General features: G+C 41.0%; 1 protein-coding gene across 4 annotated transcripts in view; it reads left to right on the top strand.

Annotated features, from left to right (window-relative positions):
• The window catches only part of kaznb (kazrin, periplakin interacting protein b), a 144,729-nt gene that overhangs the window by 117,448 nt on the left and 8,244 nt on the right, over window positions 1-19,037 (top strand). For 3 of the 4 annotated variants that reach the window (XM_080301762.1, XM_080301764.1, XM_080301765.1), the window contains 6 exons: window positions 10,360-10,551; window positions 12,692-12,828; window positions 14,199-14,369; window positions 15,602-15,782; window positions 15,929-16,062; window positions 17,511-17,634. In XM_080301762.1, the coding sequence (XP_080157888.1) occupies window positions 10,360-10,551; window positions 12,692-12,828; window positions 14,199-14,369; window positions 15,602-15,782; window positions 15,929-16,062; window positions 17,511-17,634 (939 nt within the window). The remainder of the gene's footprint in view (window positions 1-10,359; window positions 10,552-12,691; window positions 12,829-14,198; window positions 14,370-15,601; window positions 15,783-15,928; window positions 16,063-17,510; window positions 17,635-19,037) is intronic. The other variant, XM_080301763.1, reaches the window with a different exon arrangement.

Genomic DNA, 19,037 nt, shown 5'->3' with positions numbered 1-19,037 from the left:
TCTGACTCGTGAGACTTTCTATGTTGGTGACAAAGCAGCGTCTTCTGTCAAGCACTGTGCTTCACTGGAATCAACACTGACAGAAGCAATGGGATAAATCAGAGATGTACAGGAGCGACGTGTGTGCTCAGAATTGGCTAAATGTAACGAACCCACTGGGTGAAATTTCACCATTCATCAGTACAGCAATCATAAACATAGCTATAAATCACCCAACAACGAACTTTTCAAGTGAACAGCTGGAATATTCTAGATGTGCAAAGCTGGTAGAGACAAACCCTAAAAGACTGGCAGCTGTAATTTTAGCAAAAGGTGGTTCTACAAAGTATTGACTCAGAGGGCTGAATAATTCCGCACACCCCACTTTGCAGTTATTTATTTGTAAAAAATGTTTGGAATCATGTATGATTTGAATTTATGTTATGTTAGTAAATTTTAGAAAACTACAATCATTTTGTATGTTTATATTTGAATTTTTGATGTATTAGCTGGATTTGTTATCTATAACCGTGTTGAATTATCGATTAAATGGTAAATACTTTTGTCAGGTAGGTTAAAGAGTCAGTAGCATGCATTATTTATGCGCAGATGTATTATAGACAAGCCAGGTGTAATAGCCTGACAGGGGAATGGACCTGACCCATACGTGCAGAGACTTTTTAGGATGCAACAGCACAGTGCTCAGAGTCTCCGGGTGTCAGGGCATTAGAAATAAGGTGTTTGCTTACATCTTTTTGATCTCCTGGTTTGAAGCTCATCAGTGCTTTTACTGCTATTTGTAGCTTAAGCATATCAAATCTGATTTAATGCTGCCCACACTCTCTATACAATCTCCAATCCATTTCCACACAGGTTCCTGCTGTGCCCATAGTACAAGTTGACAATAAAGATGCTAAATATAGTTTTGCTGATGATTTTACAAAAGCCACTAATCGGTGCAGCGTACCTATGCCATCCACCCACCCAACCTCCCCTTAATTTGACTCAGCAGGGTGCCCCTGAAAGAATGAATGTATTTACTTATGAAGCTTCTCACTCTCAGTCGTTTCTCTTTCTCTTGTGTCAGGCATGGGTTTGGAACTGATTGGTTACAGTCATTTAATAAATCTGTAAACACATGGTTTGGTTTTTCTGTCTGAAGTTGTAAAAAAGCTCAGAAGACTTCTAGAAACTAATCTGAACAGACATTTGTTCAATGCAGAATTGGAAGGAGGAGGCAGCGTGATGGTAGATTTCACTGTTGTCTCACAGAAAGAAGGTCCTATATTCAAATCACTGGCCACCCGGGGGCCACCTGGGGGCCTCTCTCTGTGGCGTTTGCATGTTTTCCTTGCGTCTGTGTGGGTTCTCTGAAGATACTCCAGCTTTTCTCCACAGAAGGAAGATGTTGGCCTCGAATGATTGTCTGTTTCTGTGTGTAGGGCCTGTAGTAGCATGGCCACCTCTCCAGGAAGTACCATGTCTCTCATCTTATGGATGGATGGAATTATTTGAATGGGAGAAAGGAATTGACAGGAAGGTGTTGTTTTGGAGTTTTTTTTCTTTTAACTTGACTTCCTGATTTTATATATCTGTAGTTATGCAATCAGCTGCAAGACCACACACTTTGGCCCCTTTTATCTGTCACTACCATGATGACATACTTGCACTGACGGGGCCAACACGCCTATGTTTATCCAAATATGCTGAGGCTAATGGGAATCAACCTAGTATTAGTCATAAACAAAAGTATGTAAAGATTTCATCCAGTGGTTCTTCAGATGCCAGAGATACCATAAGAAAACTAGTAACGTCACTCAGATACTCATGTGTATCTGTGCATCACCACTCTGATGAAGCACTCTAAAGTTATTTGCAATGTGACGCAAGTCACATGAATGTTTTGTTACTGACTGTATGCCTTGCATGGCTTTTAAGGTGTATTTTTCCTCCCTTTAAAGGTTACACAGTTACTTGTATGAGCTGAATCACACTGTTGTCTTCTCTCATGTCAGTCTTGCCCGAGCTTCATACCATAAATAGTGAAGGCCAGAGCTCAGCAAACATGTGCGCCTGTTCTCATAATTTACTATAGAAATAGCCACCTTTAAGCTCAATTGCACACACTAAGTGCAACCATTTTCAGAAACTCAGGACACTATAAATATAAATTAAAACAGGAGGCATTGCTGTGCAAATAATTCAAGCCTTTCATTGAAAATAATACTAAATATTGAAACTGAAAAGCTCTTTTTCACCCCTAAATTTGATGCTGATAACATGATACAGGAAAAGCTTGGACGATTGCTTGGACGATTGCTACTTTACTGCATAAATTCTTCCTTTAACAATGCTATTTATAGTTCAGAGGAACTGAGCGATTTTTATAGTTTAGAGACTGCAATGTTGTCCTGTCCATTCTAGATGTGGGATTTCAGCAGCCCCATTGGCCTCTTTTGTCATTTTACAGCTCCCTGCTGCAACGAGGGCAGTTCAGCATCCAGACCCTTTTGTTAAGGAGTCTGGCTGCTGTAATATGGGCAGAATATAGTTTACTTATTTCAGCAAGACCATGGTAGAAGCCTTCCTTTAGAAAAAAAAAACATTGTTGGATTGGTAGCATAATGATGAATAGATAAAGATATGTGTATAGCGTTCAGCACCTCCATATCATCACCGACGTCAAACAATCTAGAACGGATCAGAAGATCACAGACATTCAATGTAGGCTTTTGGCCTTGTCCCTTTTAAACATTTTACACATTGGTGCAGTGGTTAGTGCTGTCACCACAAAGGAAGAAGGTTCCTGATTCAAACCCCGGCTGGACCCTTAGTGTGTGGAGTTTGCATGTTATCCACGGGGCGTGTGGGTTTTCTTTCAGTTGCTCCGTCCTTCTCCTACAGTCCAAAGACATGTATGTTAGATCTGTGCTACGTAAATGCACAGACGTAGCATTTGCAGTACATAGCACTGCAAAATCTTTGCAACTTTACATGAAGAAATGTTATTCTGAAACTATAAACTTGCTCATGCAGTCTTTCCAGGTTGTTTCAAATGGTCTATTTATACCCAGTTATGTGACTGAGCTGCTGCCAATTAACCTTATTAGATGTGAGGTGTTCCACCGTGAACCAGGTCAGAGGCTTAGATCCACAGGTTAAGCCCTTCTAGCTCTTCTGAAGTTGAGGCTTAAATGTAAAGGTTACAATTTGTGGTTTCTTTCATTTACTTTGCTTTGTTTGGCTCTAATAATGAGCTTTTCTGCTTAAATTTACCTTCAGAGTTTTTGCTTTGTGCTTATGTCTTTTTTGTCTTTTACTCCTGTTTACATCGCATTTTATAATTATATTATTAATAATCATAAGAAATCATTTTAGTTCACTTTCTTCAGGGACTCTGTTTGAGTCAACACAATCACCTGCAATGCAGCTACACACTTATGTAATGTTTTTCTTTTTGCATAAAGCCTCCGAGCAACTGCTGTCTTGAAAACAAGTTTTTGATGTTTCTATTAGTTCATTCTAGGTAACGTTTATCAACAAGCAGAGCTTAGGAAAGAAGAGCTTATTAGGAGGCTTTTATGGAGTGTTTTAAAGACTTTGGTGGTTGTTTAAAACAGCTCTGCTCATATCAGCCACTGACAACATAGCTTTTTGTTACAGTGAGGTGTTTTTATCCCCAGTAAACACTTGTCATATTGCTTAAAATTTGGTTTAAAGAAAGCTTTGATATATGTTTTCTTGCTTTATTATTCGCTGCATGGTCAATTTTTTTCTTCTTTTTTCTTTTTCTTTTGAGAAATGTGCCATTGAATGGGGCTGCTTTGATGTCCCAATATATTAGCCAGGCCCCCTCGAATGCGACACCAGAACATCTCTCAGTGCTTTCTCTGGAAAGCCATTACAGTTTTCATCATTCAGCTCCAATTCCCTGCACATTTGCTGCATTACAGATATCATATTATAGCTGTGCATCAACAGTAAGGGACTCAACTGAGTGGAAAAAGACAGTGCATGATCTTCAGAAGTAAACAAAATGCCTTGAAGCTCTACAGTTTTTCTGATTATTGAAAAAAAGCTGCAGTTTTTCTCCCTGTAATACGCTCTGTTTAAACATGTTGACACACTGTGATATATCGACAGAGGACGTAATAATAATAACAGCTCTTCACACAGCCCTCACACACCTGGACAGTCGTAACACCTATGTTAGAATGCTGTTTGTGGACTCCAGCTCTGCCTTCAATACAGTTCAACCCCACAAACTGGTTAATAAACTAAGCAACTTAGGACTCAGCAGCTCACTGTGCAGCTGGATATTGGACTTCCTGAGCAACAGACCCCAGAACGTCAGAATGGGAGAGCACACCTCCTCCACCCTCATTCTGAATGTGGGTGTCCCACAGGGGTGTGTCCTTAGTCCCCTCTTATACTCACTTTTCACCCATGACTGTTCACCAATCCACACCAGTAACACCATTGTAAAATTTGCTGATGACACCACCGTCATAGGACTGATGGACAACAACGATGATTCAGCCTACAGAGAGGAGGTTCAGCATCTGAAGCGATGGTCTGATGACAACAACCTGCATCTGAACACATCCAAGACCAAGGAGATGGTAATCGACTTCAGAAGAACAAAGCGATCTGAGCACTCTACCCTCTACATTGATGGGGAGGAGGGAGAAAGGGTAGAAAGCTTTAAATTTTTCGGAGTCCACATCTTGGCCGACCTTACTTTAACATCTCCCACCAGGAAGGGAAAGCACAACAAAGGCTGTACTTCCTCAGGAAACTACGTCAGGCCCAATTACCCCAAAGACTGCTAGTAAACTTCTACCGCTCCACCTTCGAGAGCCTTCTGACCTACTGCTGCATACTCTGGTTCAACTGCTGCACCGCGGAGGACAAGAGGAAACTGCAGCAGGTGGTGAGGGCAGCAGAGCGGGCAATCGGTACTTCACTAACCCCCCTCAGAAACATCTATACTGGCAGACTTCAGCAGAAAGCCAGCACCATCATCAAAAACCCCCCACACCCTGGACACTTCCCTCTGGTAAACGTTACAGGTCCATCAGGTCAAAGACAAACAGACGCAACAGAAGTTTTTACCCACAGGTTATCAAACATGCCCTACCTCCACCCTGATTGAAGGATAACTGCACTGCATAAATCATATTTCTGTTTATACTTCAATGCAACCAACACCCCTACCTCTTTAAACTGTATTTATTATAACCTTATTTAGTATAGTTCCAACAGCACCCCCCCCCCCCCCCCCCTCAATGTGCAATATCACTGATCACACTGCACCTCTCAATGCACCTGCTAGTTAGATGGCATGTATGTGTAAGTATATAGATGTAAGCGTGTATGTGAAAATATGTGTGTGTGTGTATGTATGTACGGATGCATATGTGTATATGTTCATATGTGTATGTATGTGCGTGTATGTTTGCAGGTGTATGTATAACTTGTACATATCTTTCTTGTGTAAATTTGTCAGTTATTGTGTAAATACTTACGCTATTGTGTACTTCACACACATGGAGAAATGCCAAACTGCCTTTCATTGTTCTTGTAACGGTGACAATAAGAAGCTATTCTATTCTAATTCAACACTAATCTTCTAAAAGAAGCCAAAGCTGTGGTTTGCACTTTGTGTGGTGCTGCACTTGTAGCTTAATAAGAGCTCATGCAGAAAAATGATTTGAAAGTTTTGGCCGGATCTTCTTTGTCTGCAGGAATAACTTCCTTCATATTTTTAACAAGTGTCTTGGCAACATGTTCATTCCATGGAAGCTAAAGCTGTTCAACCAGACTGAACTGCCTCCTCTTGATTTTTCTGCCATGAAGCTGTCACATAAATTTGTTTGTTACATTTTTTTTTATACAAGAAAAGGTGATCTCTTAGAGCCTAAAGTGAAAATCTCAGAGAACCCACCTACGCTCCTTAATGAAGGTTCATCAGGTATTTAAGAGAGAGGTGTGGGGTATTACAGCATGTGTGGATCTTAGAAAGCTCCGTGTGCCCTCGTTATCCAGCTCAGCTGTTTTCACTTACTGTACCGGAGAGATTAGAGGAGAACAGCCAGCACCACTGCCTCTGGGTTTGTCTTGTATACTGTACTTTTAAATTACACAAATCTGAATTGGCAGGAAGACCAAGGCGGAAAAATGACAACCATGCACATCATAGCTCCTCAAGGCAGAATGGTTAGCTGCTGTCACTGCAGAAAATTTTGACGCCCTGCTCGACTGTCAAATGTCATTCTAATGGTTTTGCTTATTAAAAATATTCCATGCTGCTGGAGAGGCTGCTCTTTATGATATCTTGTGGAACAAAAGTGCTTTGTTAAAAGGTACAAGTACACCCAAATTACAGAAATGTTACCATGCTAGCAGTTAGCTGCAAGGACTGTTGCAGGTTTGAGATATCTGTTCAATTCATCTGTGAAGGTTCTCAGGCATCCAGGTCATTGTAGCCTAAAGAGCTTGGAAAGAAGGTGTCTGTAGTCCCTGAAGACGTTTCACCTCTCATCCAAGAAACTTCTTGAGTTCTAAGAGCAACTGGTGGAGAGTCCCAGACTTTAAGCTCTATGGGACTGTCCCCAAGAGGGTCATGGACCCCCTATTGATCCTCTGCCTAATCACACCCACTCTGTGTGAAAAAAGGTGTGGGTCACAATCAGCCATGGTTGATTGTGAACCATTGTGAATCCTAGCCCCACCCTATCATGTGATCTGTTCAATTCAATTTTATTTATACAGCACCAAACCACAGCAACAGTTGCCTCAAAGAGATTTGTGTTGTAACATGTAACATATCATAATATTGTAACATCTATGCTATAATAATAGAGAAAGTCCCCCAAAAATGAATCCATTCCTGCTGGGAAAAAACTTGGCGACAGTGGGAAGGAAAAAATCGCCCTAACAGGAAGAAACCTCCAGCAGAACCAGGCCCAGGGAAAGCCGGTCATCTGCTGTGACCTGTCCGGTGTGATGGGAGGAAGACAGGATAAAATATACACTGTGGAAGAGAGTCCGAGGTTAATAATAACTAATGTTTAACTGCAGAGTGGTGTATAAACACATAGTGAGTGAAGAAGAAACACTCATGGGAAGCCCCCAGCAGCCCAGGCTTATTGCAGCGTAACTAAAGGAGGATTCAGGGTCATCTGATTCAGCCCTAACTATATGCTTTATCAAAAAGGAAAATCGTAAGCCCAATTGAAAATAGAGTAGATCTATCCCCAAGAGTCCTGGAAAATGTGTTTAGATGTCTCATGAGAAATATTTTCCATTTCTAGTTAATCCACAAGCCTCACATTTAAAGCTCTCTGGAACTACTTCTACCATTTTTTTTTTCTATTCGGTTTGTGGCCTCCTTCTATTAACCGGGACATTTTTCGTGCATAGTGAGACACAAACTGCTTTTAAAATGCAACAAGAGCATTAGCTTTAAATGGACTTTCTCATCCAAGTTTAATATTCCACCGTAGTGCACGTTAAGCATCTTTGATCAGTCATGTATACAAATGAGGCCACTTTAATCCTGCATATGGTTCACAGGAGACTAGTTCAGGTCTTTGACCACCAATCAACACATTTCCAACACCCACTTAACCTTCCCGGTGCCTCTGCTTTCTCTAACACCTCATCATAAGCCTACAGCTACTATATGTGCTCTCCTCAGCTGTGTGTGCGTGTGCGTGCTGGGTTTTAATAGCTCTGCTATGCAAGGAAAAGGGACAGAGATTGACCTGCTACTGACTGGCTTTGATGGACAAACTAATGGGAGGCTTGGATGAGAAGTTCATTGAATGGGACGCTGCTGAGTAGGAAGAGAGTGGGTTCTCTTCTTATGTGGGAGGACACTAATAGCTTTGCCAAGCTCTCTGCACAACCACTCAAAGCTCAGAGAGCATACTGCTTTGTGTGGCTTATATGACTCCTGTCAGTTTAAATTGCTTTTTTAGATTGCATAAAACAGTGTATATGGAGGTGAATTATCTGTAGGTACAGGCAATGGATGGCTCGCCTCTGTCGGCACCCTTTTCTTTATGTCCTTTCACTCTTTTTGAGATGTGAAACGATCACATACATCTGCAGAAGAAGTCTTAACTTTTATTTTTCCTCAAGTTTTACCACAATTTGAGTTGTTTAAAAGAAAAAAACTTCCTGCAGGTCCATTTCTGTGTATTTTAGCCTGTGTCTGCTGTGTGAGCCGGTGTATTTAATTGTGAAAGAGGATGATGCTGAAAATGAATGCAAAATTGGATTTGGGAGAAATGTGTTATTGATTCTTTGTAAGTTAAACACATTTCTCACTAAATCCACCGTAGATACCCTTAGGACAAAATGCTCACACTTTGTTATTGAGGTACAGCTTAATGGATATAACACAAGCGTGTAATGATGCTAATACTTGGCAACTAAAATGCAGCCATTTCCAAACTGACAGCTAATGACAAGAGTCGATCAGCATCCACATCGCAGTGAAACAAATATAAAGCGTCCTCAGAAATAATGTCCAATTCTGTCCAGTGTCATCAAAAGCAGCTGCCGGGCTCCCGTGACAAAAATAGGAGAGCCTGCAGGTAAACAGATGAATAAATGGATTTAAGCTGCAAGAAGGCCATGAGAGATTGCTCTCTCTGGGAAACAAACTCTTTTTGTCACATGCAGCACAGAGCTGCCCGCTGTGCTTCCAGAGTCCCGCGCTGACAGAGACCGATGGACTGTCCCCTCCTCTCTTATCGGAGCTGCTGCAGCCCCACAACGTCTGGCTGCAGGCCTGCTAAGACCTTCTCTTTTTTCCTCTGATGCAGGCTTCCTCACGTTGACGTCGGCTCTCTCTATAGTTTTATACAAAGTTTTGAAGGCATTGCCTTAAAAATTAGGGAGCACTCCACTTCTTTACTTGAAATATTGCTGTACGAACGACATCCCTCGATGGTTAGTTGAGCTTATTGATCCAGGCTGAAACAACTCTGTAGCTGCTGGATCGTTTCCATGGTTTGTTTGTTTTTTTCCAGTCATGCATTCTGGATCATCACCGTTTTTCCAGTGTATGTGCTCTCAGTTTAACACGGGGTTAAATCGGGGTTACCTCTGAATTCCTGTTCCCAAGGCCCATGATGTTTTCGTGCGTGTGTGCGTTTGCTGTTGTTCTTTTGACACAGCCATCTATCAGACATTTAGCTTTTTTTTGAAGTTAACATCAGAGCCTTGAGTGACGCTAGCTTGATTGCAGATTCTTATTCATGCAACAGAAAGTAAAACTCTAATGCCTGTAATTCACACATACACAAATGCACACTCACACATTTATCCTTTTTTAAAATTGTTTAAAACTAACAATTTCTCACTGATTTGTTAATTAATTTTTTGTCTGTCGGATTCCCAACAGAAGTCACCCAACGTATTTTCCTGGACCTCAAAACTTGTTTTGTCTGAAAAATGTCAAAAGTTACTTATGCTTTCGAGCATATCTGCTAAGGTGATAAATCACTTTTTTTAACAAGAAAAATTGTTAATCAAACAGTTTTTTGACTAATTTTCTGCTTATTTAACTCGTGATTTATTAACTCATCATCCCTTATAAGATCCAAATAGCTTTTTTTTTCTTTATGCAGCGCTCTATGGTATTGAGTTATTTTTTGGGGAAATTACAAATCTATCATTGCGTTTGCAGGTTTTATTCTATGCTGAAATGTTTTGGCTGACTGCGTATTTCATCTGTCTTTGTTCTTGCGTTCTTCTGGAACAGACCTTCTACCCTTTATGTGCGCAGTATAAATCATCGTGACACTTTTGCTAGTACGGGTTTCCTTCAATGGACTTTTTCATTGTTTCTGTCCTCTGGCTTTACAAATGTGTCCACCAGCTTGTGCCACTGCGTTCGCTCTTCAGTTTGTCCTCGCCTTAGTTCCCTGCTCATGTTTGCTTGCCTGTTTCCCCTGAGGGATATGAGGCATTGCACAGCTGAGGGAAAATACAGCACAGAGGAGCACAGCCCGAGTGTGTGCCGCTTATATTTTATTAAGTCTTATCAGGCTGCTGTCTCTTGCGTACTACCATCACCAGTGCCAGGCCTGAGTCTGTCACTCAGCATGTAACTACATTTCTGCAACACCTCTGGCAACATCTGAAGGGAAGCTGTAACTTTTGTGGTTTGATGTATTGAAGAATTTTATCACTTTTGTTATTAGTTCATATTTTTCCATTTCCTGTTGCATATTTTGCCCCTTTTGGACATCCCTGTAGTTTACTCTTTTATTTCCATCCTCCTTTCTCATTTTTTTCTGAACACTTACCCTCCATATTTATTCTACACATAATCTAAATTTGCAAACTCTTTCTCTCCTTCAGTGTTGCTCCGTGAAGAGGTGGTCCAGCTCCAAGAGGAGGTCCACCTGCTGAGGCAAATGAAGGACATGTTGACTAAAGACCTGGAGGAGACCCAGGGCGGCTGCTCTGCCAATCTGCTTTCTGCCACTGAGCTCCGTGTGCAGCTGGGTGACAAGGAGCAGGAGCTGGACCGTGCCAAGGAGGCCTTACAAGGTCAGAAGCAAACAGACATCTTGTCGCCTTGCCTAATCTACCAGAACCCCCGTGTTTCCAGCACCTACCTACTTCAAATGTACAGCAAATACAGCTGTCCAAGCTTTCATGGGGATGTTATGTCAAGCCAGAATATCTTGTAATTAAATGAAATCCACTTTGTCTTACCAAACAAAAGCAGATAGTATAAATTATTTTTTTTCCATTACATGACAAACCTTGGGACATCAAAATGATCTACAAAGTCATTTTTTTGTATTCGTACAAAAACGTCTTCTGCGTTGTGCTTTCTCACAGTAATTGGTTCAATTAAATGTTTCCAGGCAGCATATACAGTGGTGTGTGCATGGTCCAATAGGTTCATCTGTCCAAAGAAAATTGTTCCAGAAGTCTTGTGGTTTGTCTTAATGTGTCTTAGTGCCATGAACTTTAATATTTAACTTGCTAACTGAGGCCTGGGGAGGCTGATATGAAGCTTTTGGCCTTTTTGAAGTTTCTCTGAGCGTTTCACAATCTGAAATTCACAATCTTTTTCAGGGAGGGGTGGGGGCATTTGCGTGGGATGTCCACTTGTTGGAAGATTGCCTTGAATGTTTTCCACATGTGAATAATCTTTCTCTCTGTAGAAATGATGGACTTGAGATTGTTTGGAAATGTTTTTATCTGCCTCTGCTGAGACATAAAACGTTAGAAATGACTGTGTTTACTTTCTGTTTCACAGCTTTGAGGAAAAAACACAGTTTGTATGAAAATCTATAAAATAACTATTTATCCATTTATACTTCTGCATCTACCAGGTTTTCTTTGTATAAACGGCTCACTTAAATGTTTTATATCTAGACAGTATATCTCTTACTGTCCGTGGTTTTATATTCAACTCTATACATTAAGAGTTATCATGTTCTTTACCGACTCTTAAGAACAAGCATGCCACATAGCTGGGTGTTTTCCATTTTTGCATTTGTTTACTATAATTTTGGCTCTCAGATTCTTGTGTGTGTGTGTGTGTGTGTGTGTGTGTGTGTGTGTGTGTGTGTGTGTGTGTGTGTGTGTGTGTGTGTGTGTGTGTGTGTGTGTGCATTAACTATCAAAATTACTTTTTGGGATTAGCTTCTCTTTACTAGAGCAACATATGTTGATTCATCTATTTCAAGCAAATAAGAATGATTCATTGATCAAAGCAGTGGGTGTAAATCATTAACTCAACAGCATTTTTCACATTCATCAAAATCATTCACAAGTAACAGCAGACCAATTACCATAATAGTAAAATTCCAGTGATTCTTCTGGGGCATAAATTAAAATGAGCAGGTAATCTCTGTCTTTATGTGGCTAAGTTGAAACATTAGTCATCCCGAGCTGATGAGCAGCCAAGTCAACTCCAGGTTCACCTCATTTTAATTAACGTCCATCGATCATGAGCGAAGAGCTTCGCTCGGACACTGATGTGTTAGGGGTGTTCTGTTTTTATTATTATGCAACACCACCATGTTTACATCTTTTTACAAAAAGCAAAGCCAGTCCTGCTTGAAACTCAGGCAGTTGTTTTTAGTTTAATGTTCTACCTTTGCGCGGTCCTTTCAACAGCTCATAGTGGTAAACTGCAGGCTTGTAAACCGTCATGTAACTGCGGCAAAACAGGTTTAAATGCTGTGTGATAAATGCGAGGACGCTGACAGGAGGAATGCACCCTGAATGACATGTGCAGTTATGGAAAGTGCAGGTACCACTTTTCCAGTTTTGCCTACCTGGTGAACCCGGGCTCTCATGAGAGCGTTAGCATTGTTTCCACCTGCACAAAAGACCCACAGTTGCATCGCTGCTGTTGAGCTGAAAGTGAATGAAGTTGAAAGGAATCAGATCCAATCACGCTGTTTTCAGGATGAGTCCACAAAGACTCCACATGCCACCTGAAACCGAATGACTCGGGGATGATTACATCATTTTCTCCGGGCCCCGTCTTCTGAAAGTAAAGGGAAAAAGTAACTCATTAACAGAAGACACAGTGTCACCTAGTGGCTCTGTGGTGTAATTACAAAGCTTTGTCTTTGTCTACTGTTTGTCTACTGTCCAGTTTTCTGTTGTTGATGGACACATATGTGCTGCTCAGTGTCTCAATGTGTTTGCTTGTGTTTTGAAGCTATGAAAGCTGACCGTAAGCGGCTGAAGGTGGAGAAAGCAGACTTGGCGAATCAGATGCAGCAGCTGTACACAACACTGGAGAGCAGAGAGGAGCAGCTGCGAGAGTTCATACGCAACTACGACCAGCATCGAAAGGTAACGCTGTCAAGTTTTGTCTCTGTCTCTGTGTGCCTGCATTCCTATCCCAATTGTCAGTATATATTTTTAAAAAATAATAATATTAATCCAACCCACACGTAGAGGTATTTTGAATTATGGCTACCTTACATTTTGTTTTCTACCAAAATAAAAACAAGAAGTTTTTCAACTCTAAAAAGTTTAACCAGTCTGATAGCACTTCACTTAAATCTATTTTATATTTAAAACTAGTGAAAAGGGCGGTTTTTCATTTGTCCAGCTGTACAGAGATTTTTAATAATAATAATGGATTGGATTTATATAGCGCTTTACAATGCCACTATTCATTCACTCTCGCATTCACACACTGGTGGAGGCATGCTACGGTTGTAGCCACAGCTGCCCTGGGGCAGACTGACAGAAGCGAGGCTGCCATATCGCGCCATCGGCCCCTCTGGCCAACACCAGTAGGCAAGTAGGGTAAAGTGTCTTGCCCAAGGACACAACGACCAGGACAAAGAGCCCGGGGATCGAACCAGCGACCTTCCGGTTACAGATACCCCTGAGCCAGGGTCGCCCCTGTTTTAACAGTTAGCGTTTTTACAGTTCTACCCATTTATAGACTGTACATGAAAGATGGATGTAGCCACGGTGACGTCATGGTTTGTGTATTGCCATTTTGGTACTTTGGGTATGTCTTAGTAATTAGCAGTGTTTTCACACCTAGAGTCATTTTATTGTGGTCCCATCAGCAGATAGGTTTGACACTTTGTGACTTTCCCTGTGGTTTGGTTTCATTTCACACAGAGAAAAATCCAAGTGAACCACAATGTGTCATTACAAACCACGTAAGAACATTCAGTCTGCTTATAGACCAGATGTGTCTGGGGCATGAGCAGCAAGTGTAAATACAGGAAGGTGTTGCATTCTGGACTATTTGAGAGCATGGAGAATTTATAATCTTTTCATGCCTCTTTGCCAACCCTTACTGACTTGTGCGCATATAGTATAGTTCAGTTTAAACAGACTAAACATCGCAGGTGTGGAAACACCTTCGGATATTAATTAGCACTGTTGACAGGCTTAACTGTTTCTCTACGATGTAACAGTAATAACTGCTTCATAAAAACATAGACGCTAGCATAAAACATGAATAAAGCCTTCAAAATGTCTATAAAACCACACAACCACATAACAGTCTGTCTTGCTTATAACTTTGTCTTAGTTGCAACAGTCCGTAACTGGAATTACTAAAAAAACAGCAGCCACCCTTTTCAAAACCATACAGCAACACACGATGTGTGCTGCTTCACTCAAATTTTTTTCCGGTTCACTCAATGTGACTTTGATGTGAAATCACGATAACTGTATGTGTGCGATTTCTGCAGGAGAGTGAGGATGCAGTGAAAGCCCTGGCAAAGGAGAAGGACGTGCTGGAGAGGGAGAAGTGGGACCTGAGGAGGCAGACCAAAGAATCCACAGAGCAGGCCAACGTCTTGCGTTCTCAGCTGGATATGAAGGAGAACAGGATTAAAGAACTGGAGGCCGAGCTCACAATGGTGAGTCGGACGGAGTCACAACTTTGCTAAAGTTATTAAACCGCAGCGGAGTCACCTCCACTCTTAGCTGGTAAACGTGGCACAAATGCAAAGAAGGTCACATGTTCATATCAGTTCAGACGCATGCAATATGCCACTTCCTCAGTCTGGAGCAAAGCTTAATGCTTTGAGAGAAAGAAATTCATGCCTTATCTCTGTGCTGCTGTGTCAGTCCCTCATAGGTACACTTGTCAGTCTGTGTGTCATTAATCTCTCTCCTCCCTCAGCAAGTCACAGCCACCCACAGATCCTCACATCACGCTCCATCACAGATCACATTTGTTGGCACTTCAGTGCCAGAGCTGCATCACTGTCAAACAGCCCAGCCCTGTTGCTTTCTCTGCCGCTAAACTCAACTTTCTCCAGTCTGTCCTCTCTCAGAGGATTTCAGTAAAAAAATATATAAATAAAGTCCTATGGAAAGTGATGAATACATTCGGTTTATAACACTGGCTATTTTCTAACTTCAGCATATCTCAGGAATAGACCATCCTGTTGCACTTTCTAATGTTTAAAACCCACAATACTTGAAGGATCAGTCACAACGTAGCACTGATCATCATGTCACAGTGCAGCGCTCTGCTGGAACCCCTCAGCTCCCGCCATTCCCATGGATGTTTCTTTGACAGGTAACACCCAGTTAAACAGTGCTGCAGAATAAATGCGTGCTCCCTGATGGCAGCGGCCTCCACCAGCAGGGTTATGCACCCGGCCACACCCATAAAACGACAGAACTAGGAATGGCAAGAGGAATGTAACAAAGAGCAACAAAAGCTAACAGATAACAGTCCGATTGAGCATGCAGAAGGATGTGTCACAACAAGCCCGATCATCGGAGGCCCCACCCTGAAACCCACAATACTTGAAGGATCCTCTGCCACTCACGAGGTCCCATGTCGTTTCCCGGAGAGGCAAAATATTAGGCAGATGTTTTCAGAGTTTCATTAAAAAAAACAGCTGGTACTCAGTTGGTCGTGTGAGATTAATTCTGATGATTTCCATCTTAAAAAAGTGGGCTTCTTAATGACTCTGTGTCCAGTGTCACAGCCAGTGGAATAAACTATAGCCTGTCTAATCTTATATCGTGTATACTGATCCTTGTAATTATAGTTAGTCCTGTAATGTTAACATCTTTGTCCCTGTTCACTCTCATGCTAATTTTCTGTTATTTATTTATTTATTTTTCTTCTTAGGCAAAGCAGTCTCTGGCCACACTGACTAAAGACGTACCAAAACGCCACTCAGTGGCTATGCCAACAGAACCGGTGGTGAACGGCAGTCAGGAGTGGGTGATGCACGCCGACCTTCCGCTCACGGCCGCCATCCGCCAGAGCCAACAGACCCTCTACCACGGACACACCACAGACAGACAGGGTAGGTTTTCTTTTCCTCCTTGCCTCGTGGCCTCTTTGCTACTTGGTGTTGCTTTTACTAACACAGGGTTTTTTCAAGGAGGTTTCTCATACTAACTGTGGGAATCTGCAATATCGGTGTGTTTGTGTGTTTGTGTGACGCCTCAGCTGTGGTCAGGATCAGCCCCTGCCACTCACGTCAGCCTTCTGTGATCTCTGAAGCCTCTGCGGCTGATGGAGACCGCTCGTCAACGCCAAGTGACATCAACTCACCTCGTCACCGGACCCACTCCCTCTGCAATGTAAGAGCTGCCTGGCCCCCTCGACCAAGTAATCACACCTCCGCAATCTTCTGTTAGTGCCTCGCTCCACTCTGCCTTCTCTTGTCTGTTCCTCTGTACTGTCAGCTTCATGGGCTCTGCTTGCCTGCTCAGTGCCGGTGTTGGAGTTCTTTTGTTTTTTCATAAGCAACAGTTTGGCATTGCACTAGCTTGGCACTGTGTATTTCATGCCTAATCTTTCAATATGAGTAAGTATGAAGCAAACGTCAGCAACTGGTTAGCTTAGCTATACAGGGAGACTGTAAGTTACTCTATCTGGTAAAAAAGGTTATTAACTACTGTATTAAATATATTTTAAATATCATTTTTGATAATTAATCCCTCCATTCTGATAGCTTTACAGTTATTTTGGTGTTCATGCAATAATTATTACAACTAATTTGCTCGCAGTCGTGAAAAAGAGAGAATGCTTTTTAAGAAGTTTCAAGTTCAATAGCAATTGTTGCTTTACGCTCTCACTCTGTATTTGACACAATGTCAAACATTTTAGCAAATAAACATAACAAACACCAATGTGTCACAAAGTGTTGTGAATATTTGTGTAACCACAAACTTTGTAGCCAGTGACACAAATGTATATACAGAAAATGTTGTTCAAAATGGACAAAACAAGAATGATGCTATTACATCATCAAAATAGCTACATGCATCTCAATATGAAATATAATTTTATTCTTAAGACGAGTAGAAACCTGAACCTATAAAACTGAAAATGTTGGGCCGAACCTCTTTATCTTTGAATTCTGTTTTCAGTCCCGTTCAGGCTTCTTAATATAAAAGCATGACATCATTGTAACAAGTCAACTGGTTAATTGTCCTCCCTGCTAGATACATAACAATCAACTGTAAGTAATATTATAGACTGGTGTGGCAAACTGGTAACTTGGCCTCAAAGTGACAGATCATGTAAACTTAAATAATGGGTGCATAAAAGTCCCCAGCGTTCCTCCTCTGGAGCATAAAAACTGTGCACCGGGAGCTTCGAGGCTACGGTTTTCATGGTTGAGCAGCTCCTGTAAGTGTAATATGCAGGTAGCCTGGTACTCTTGTTCATATAGTGTATTTAACATGAAGTTAAGTGAAGAAGCAGTTAAGTCTCTGGTTGAATTCACTCACTTTTTACAGCCAGATCCAAAGAAGTAAACGATAAACAACTTTTGACATAAGGCTAATTTTACGCATAATGCTGGAAAAAATAGTTGATCCTTCAAATGCAAGATAAAAATTTGAAATGCAGCGTTAATTCAGGCTGAAATGACAAATGACAAAAAGCTTTGGTATTTGTCTGGATCCAGTTGGTTACATCTCTCTCTCTCTCCTTACTCATCATGAAAGTTTATAAAAATGTGAAACTACAGTCTGGCTTTAAGGCAGCTGATTAACGCAGCTTTCCTATCTCCTCTGCTCAGTCTATGGAGGACCTTGAGGACCAGAAGCGGAAGAAGAAGAAGGAAAAGATGACACTGGGATCCCTATCAAGGGTGTTCGCTCGGGGCAAGCAGCGCAAGTCACTGGATCCTGGCTTGTTTGATGGTACAGCCACCCCTGATTATTACATAGAGGAGGATGCCGACTGGTGATGCTGAGTGTGTGAGTGCATGTGTGTGTTGAGTTTTTGTAGATATCCTCTTGGCTTTAACTGTGAGTGAAGACTGTCTGTGGATTTATCTGGAGGCGAAGGATTTTGAATTTTAAAGAAAAGCCCTTAAAGTCACTGCTATCACCATAAATGTACAGTATATTGCCCTAAAATTGTATGTTTGTAAATTAGATATATATTTATAGTTGTACATGTATGCATATGTACATATGTTTACACACACGCACGCGCGCGCGCGCACACACACACACATATACATATATATACATATATATATGTATATATATATATATATATATATATATATATGGGTTACTCTTTCTTTCATGTAGACATATTTATGCTGTATTATTATAATTGTCTTAATGTTTTATGCTTTTTTTTTTATATATAACTGGAGACTTGAAGTACTGCTGTTCATATGTAAATAGGAGCTATTGTGAAACTAGTGTTTTACTGTAAATGCTATTTGTTTTTTGTTACTTTTACAGTTGCTTTTTTCATACTTTGCAACATTTATTTCCATATTATTCACAGTCTTGCAGGCCCAAATCTTACTATGAAAGGATAGAAATGATAAATTACTAGACTTTTGGTTTCCTGTTGGTTTGAAAACACTCGTTGAGAGGTAATTCTGTTACAGGATTGTCATCACGTTCCTATAAATGCTGGCTCACAATGATTTATTTACAGCACTGTGGGCACCAGGGAAGTTTTTTTGTGGATATTTTGTAAGCTAGTAATCATTTTAATAATGCTCTCGTACTGGCCATTGAGGGTTTCTAGAGTCGGTCTTCTGTAGAAATTGTAGATGTGAGCAGGCGTATTCAGACGCACCTCTCTCACCTGCTGTCAAAACCATGTGCAAGTGCCAAAGTTTAAAGACTCAGTCACTCCATCACTGTTAGCACTAGCCTCGTAGCATTGTTTATGTCTGACTCATTTTTTACAGAGAGCTATCTAACATGTGCCTATACGAGATGAACGAATGTGCATTAAACACGTGCATGATCCCTCTGTGTTTCTTTGGTTAGACATCCATTCATTGCCAACCAAATTAATAATCTCTGCAATCCTGTGTTGCTCCTTTGTAGCCCTACCCATTTTTACCAGGTTATCTTTTCCTTGCATTTTGAATGCATGATCCTCCCCTTATTTTGCTGTTTTTTGTTTTTTATATTTGTATAGAATCCCTCCTCATTTTATAATTTTCCTTTTTTCCTTTCCTTTTTTTTGCAAATGTGGCTCTAACAAATCTGTTAAATGTTTGTAATTTAGAAAATGTTGCATAAAAGATTAAATCTATTGAAGTATTTTATTTAAAAGAAATGAGACA

This window comes from Astatotilapia calliptera, chromosome 5 (assembly GCF_964374335.1).
Source record: "Astatotilapia calliptera chromosome 5, fAstCal68.1, whole genome shotgun sequence".
Lineage (NCBI taxonomy): Eukaryota > Metazoa > Chordata > Actinopteri > Cichliformes > Cichlidae > Astatotilapia > Astatotilapia calliptera.
Note: the sequence above shows the minus strand (reverse complement) of the source record. Positions and strands in the feature narration are given on the sequence as shown.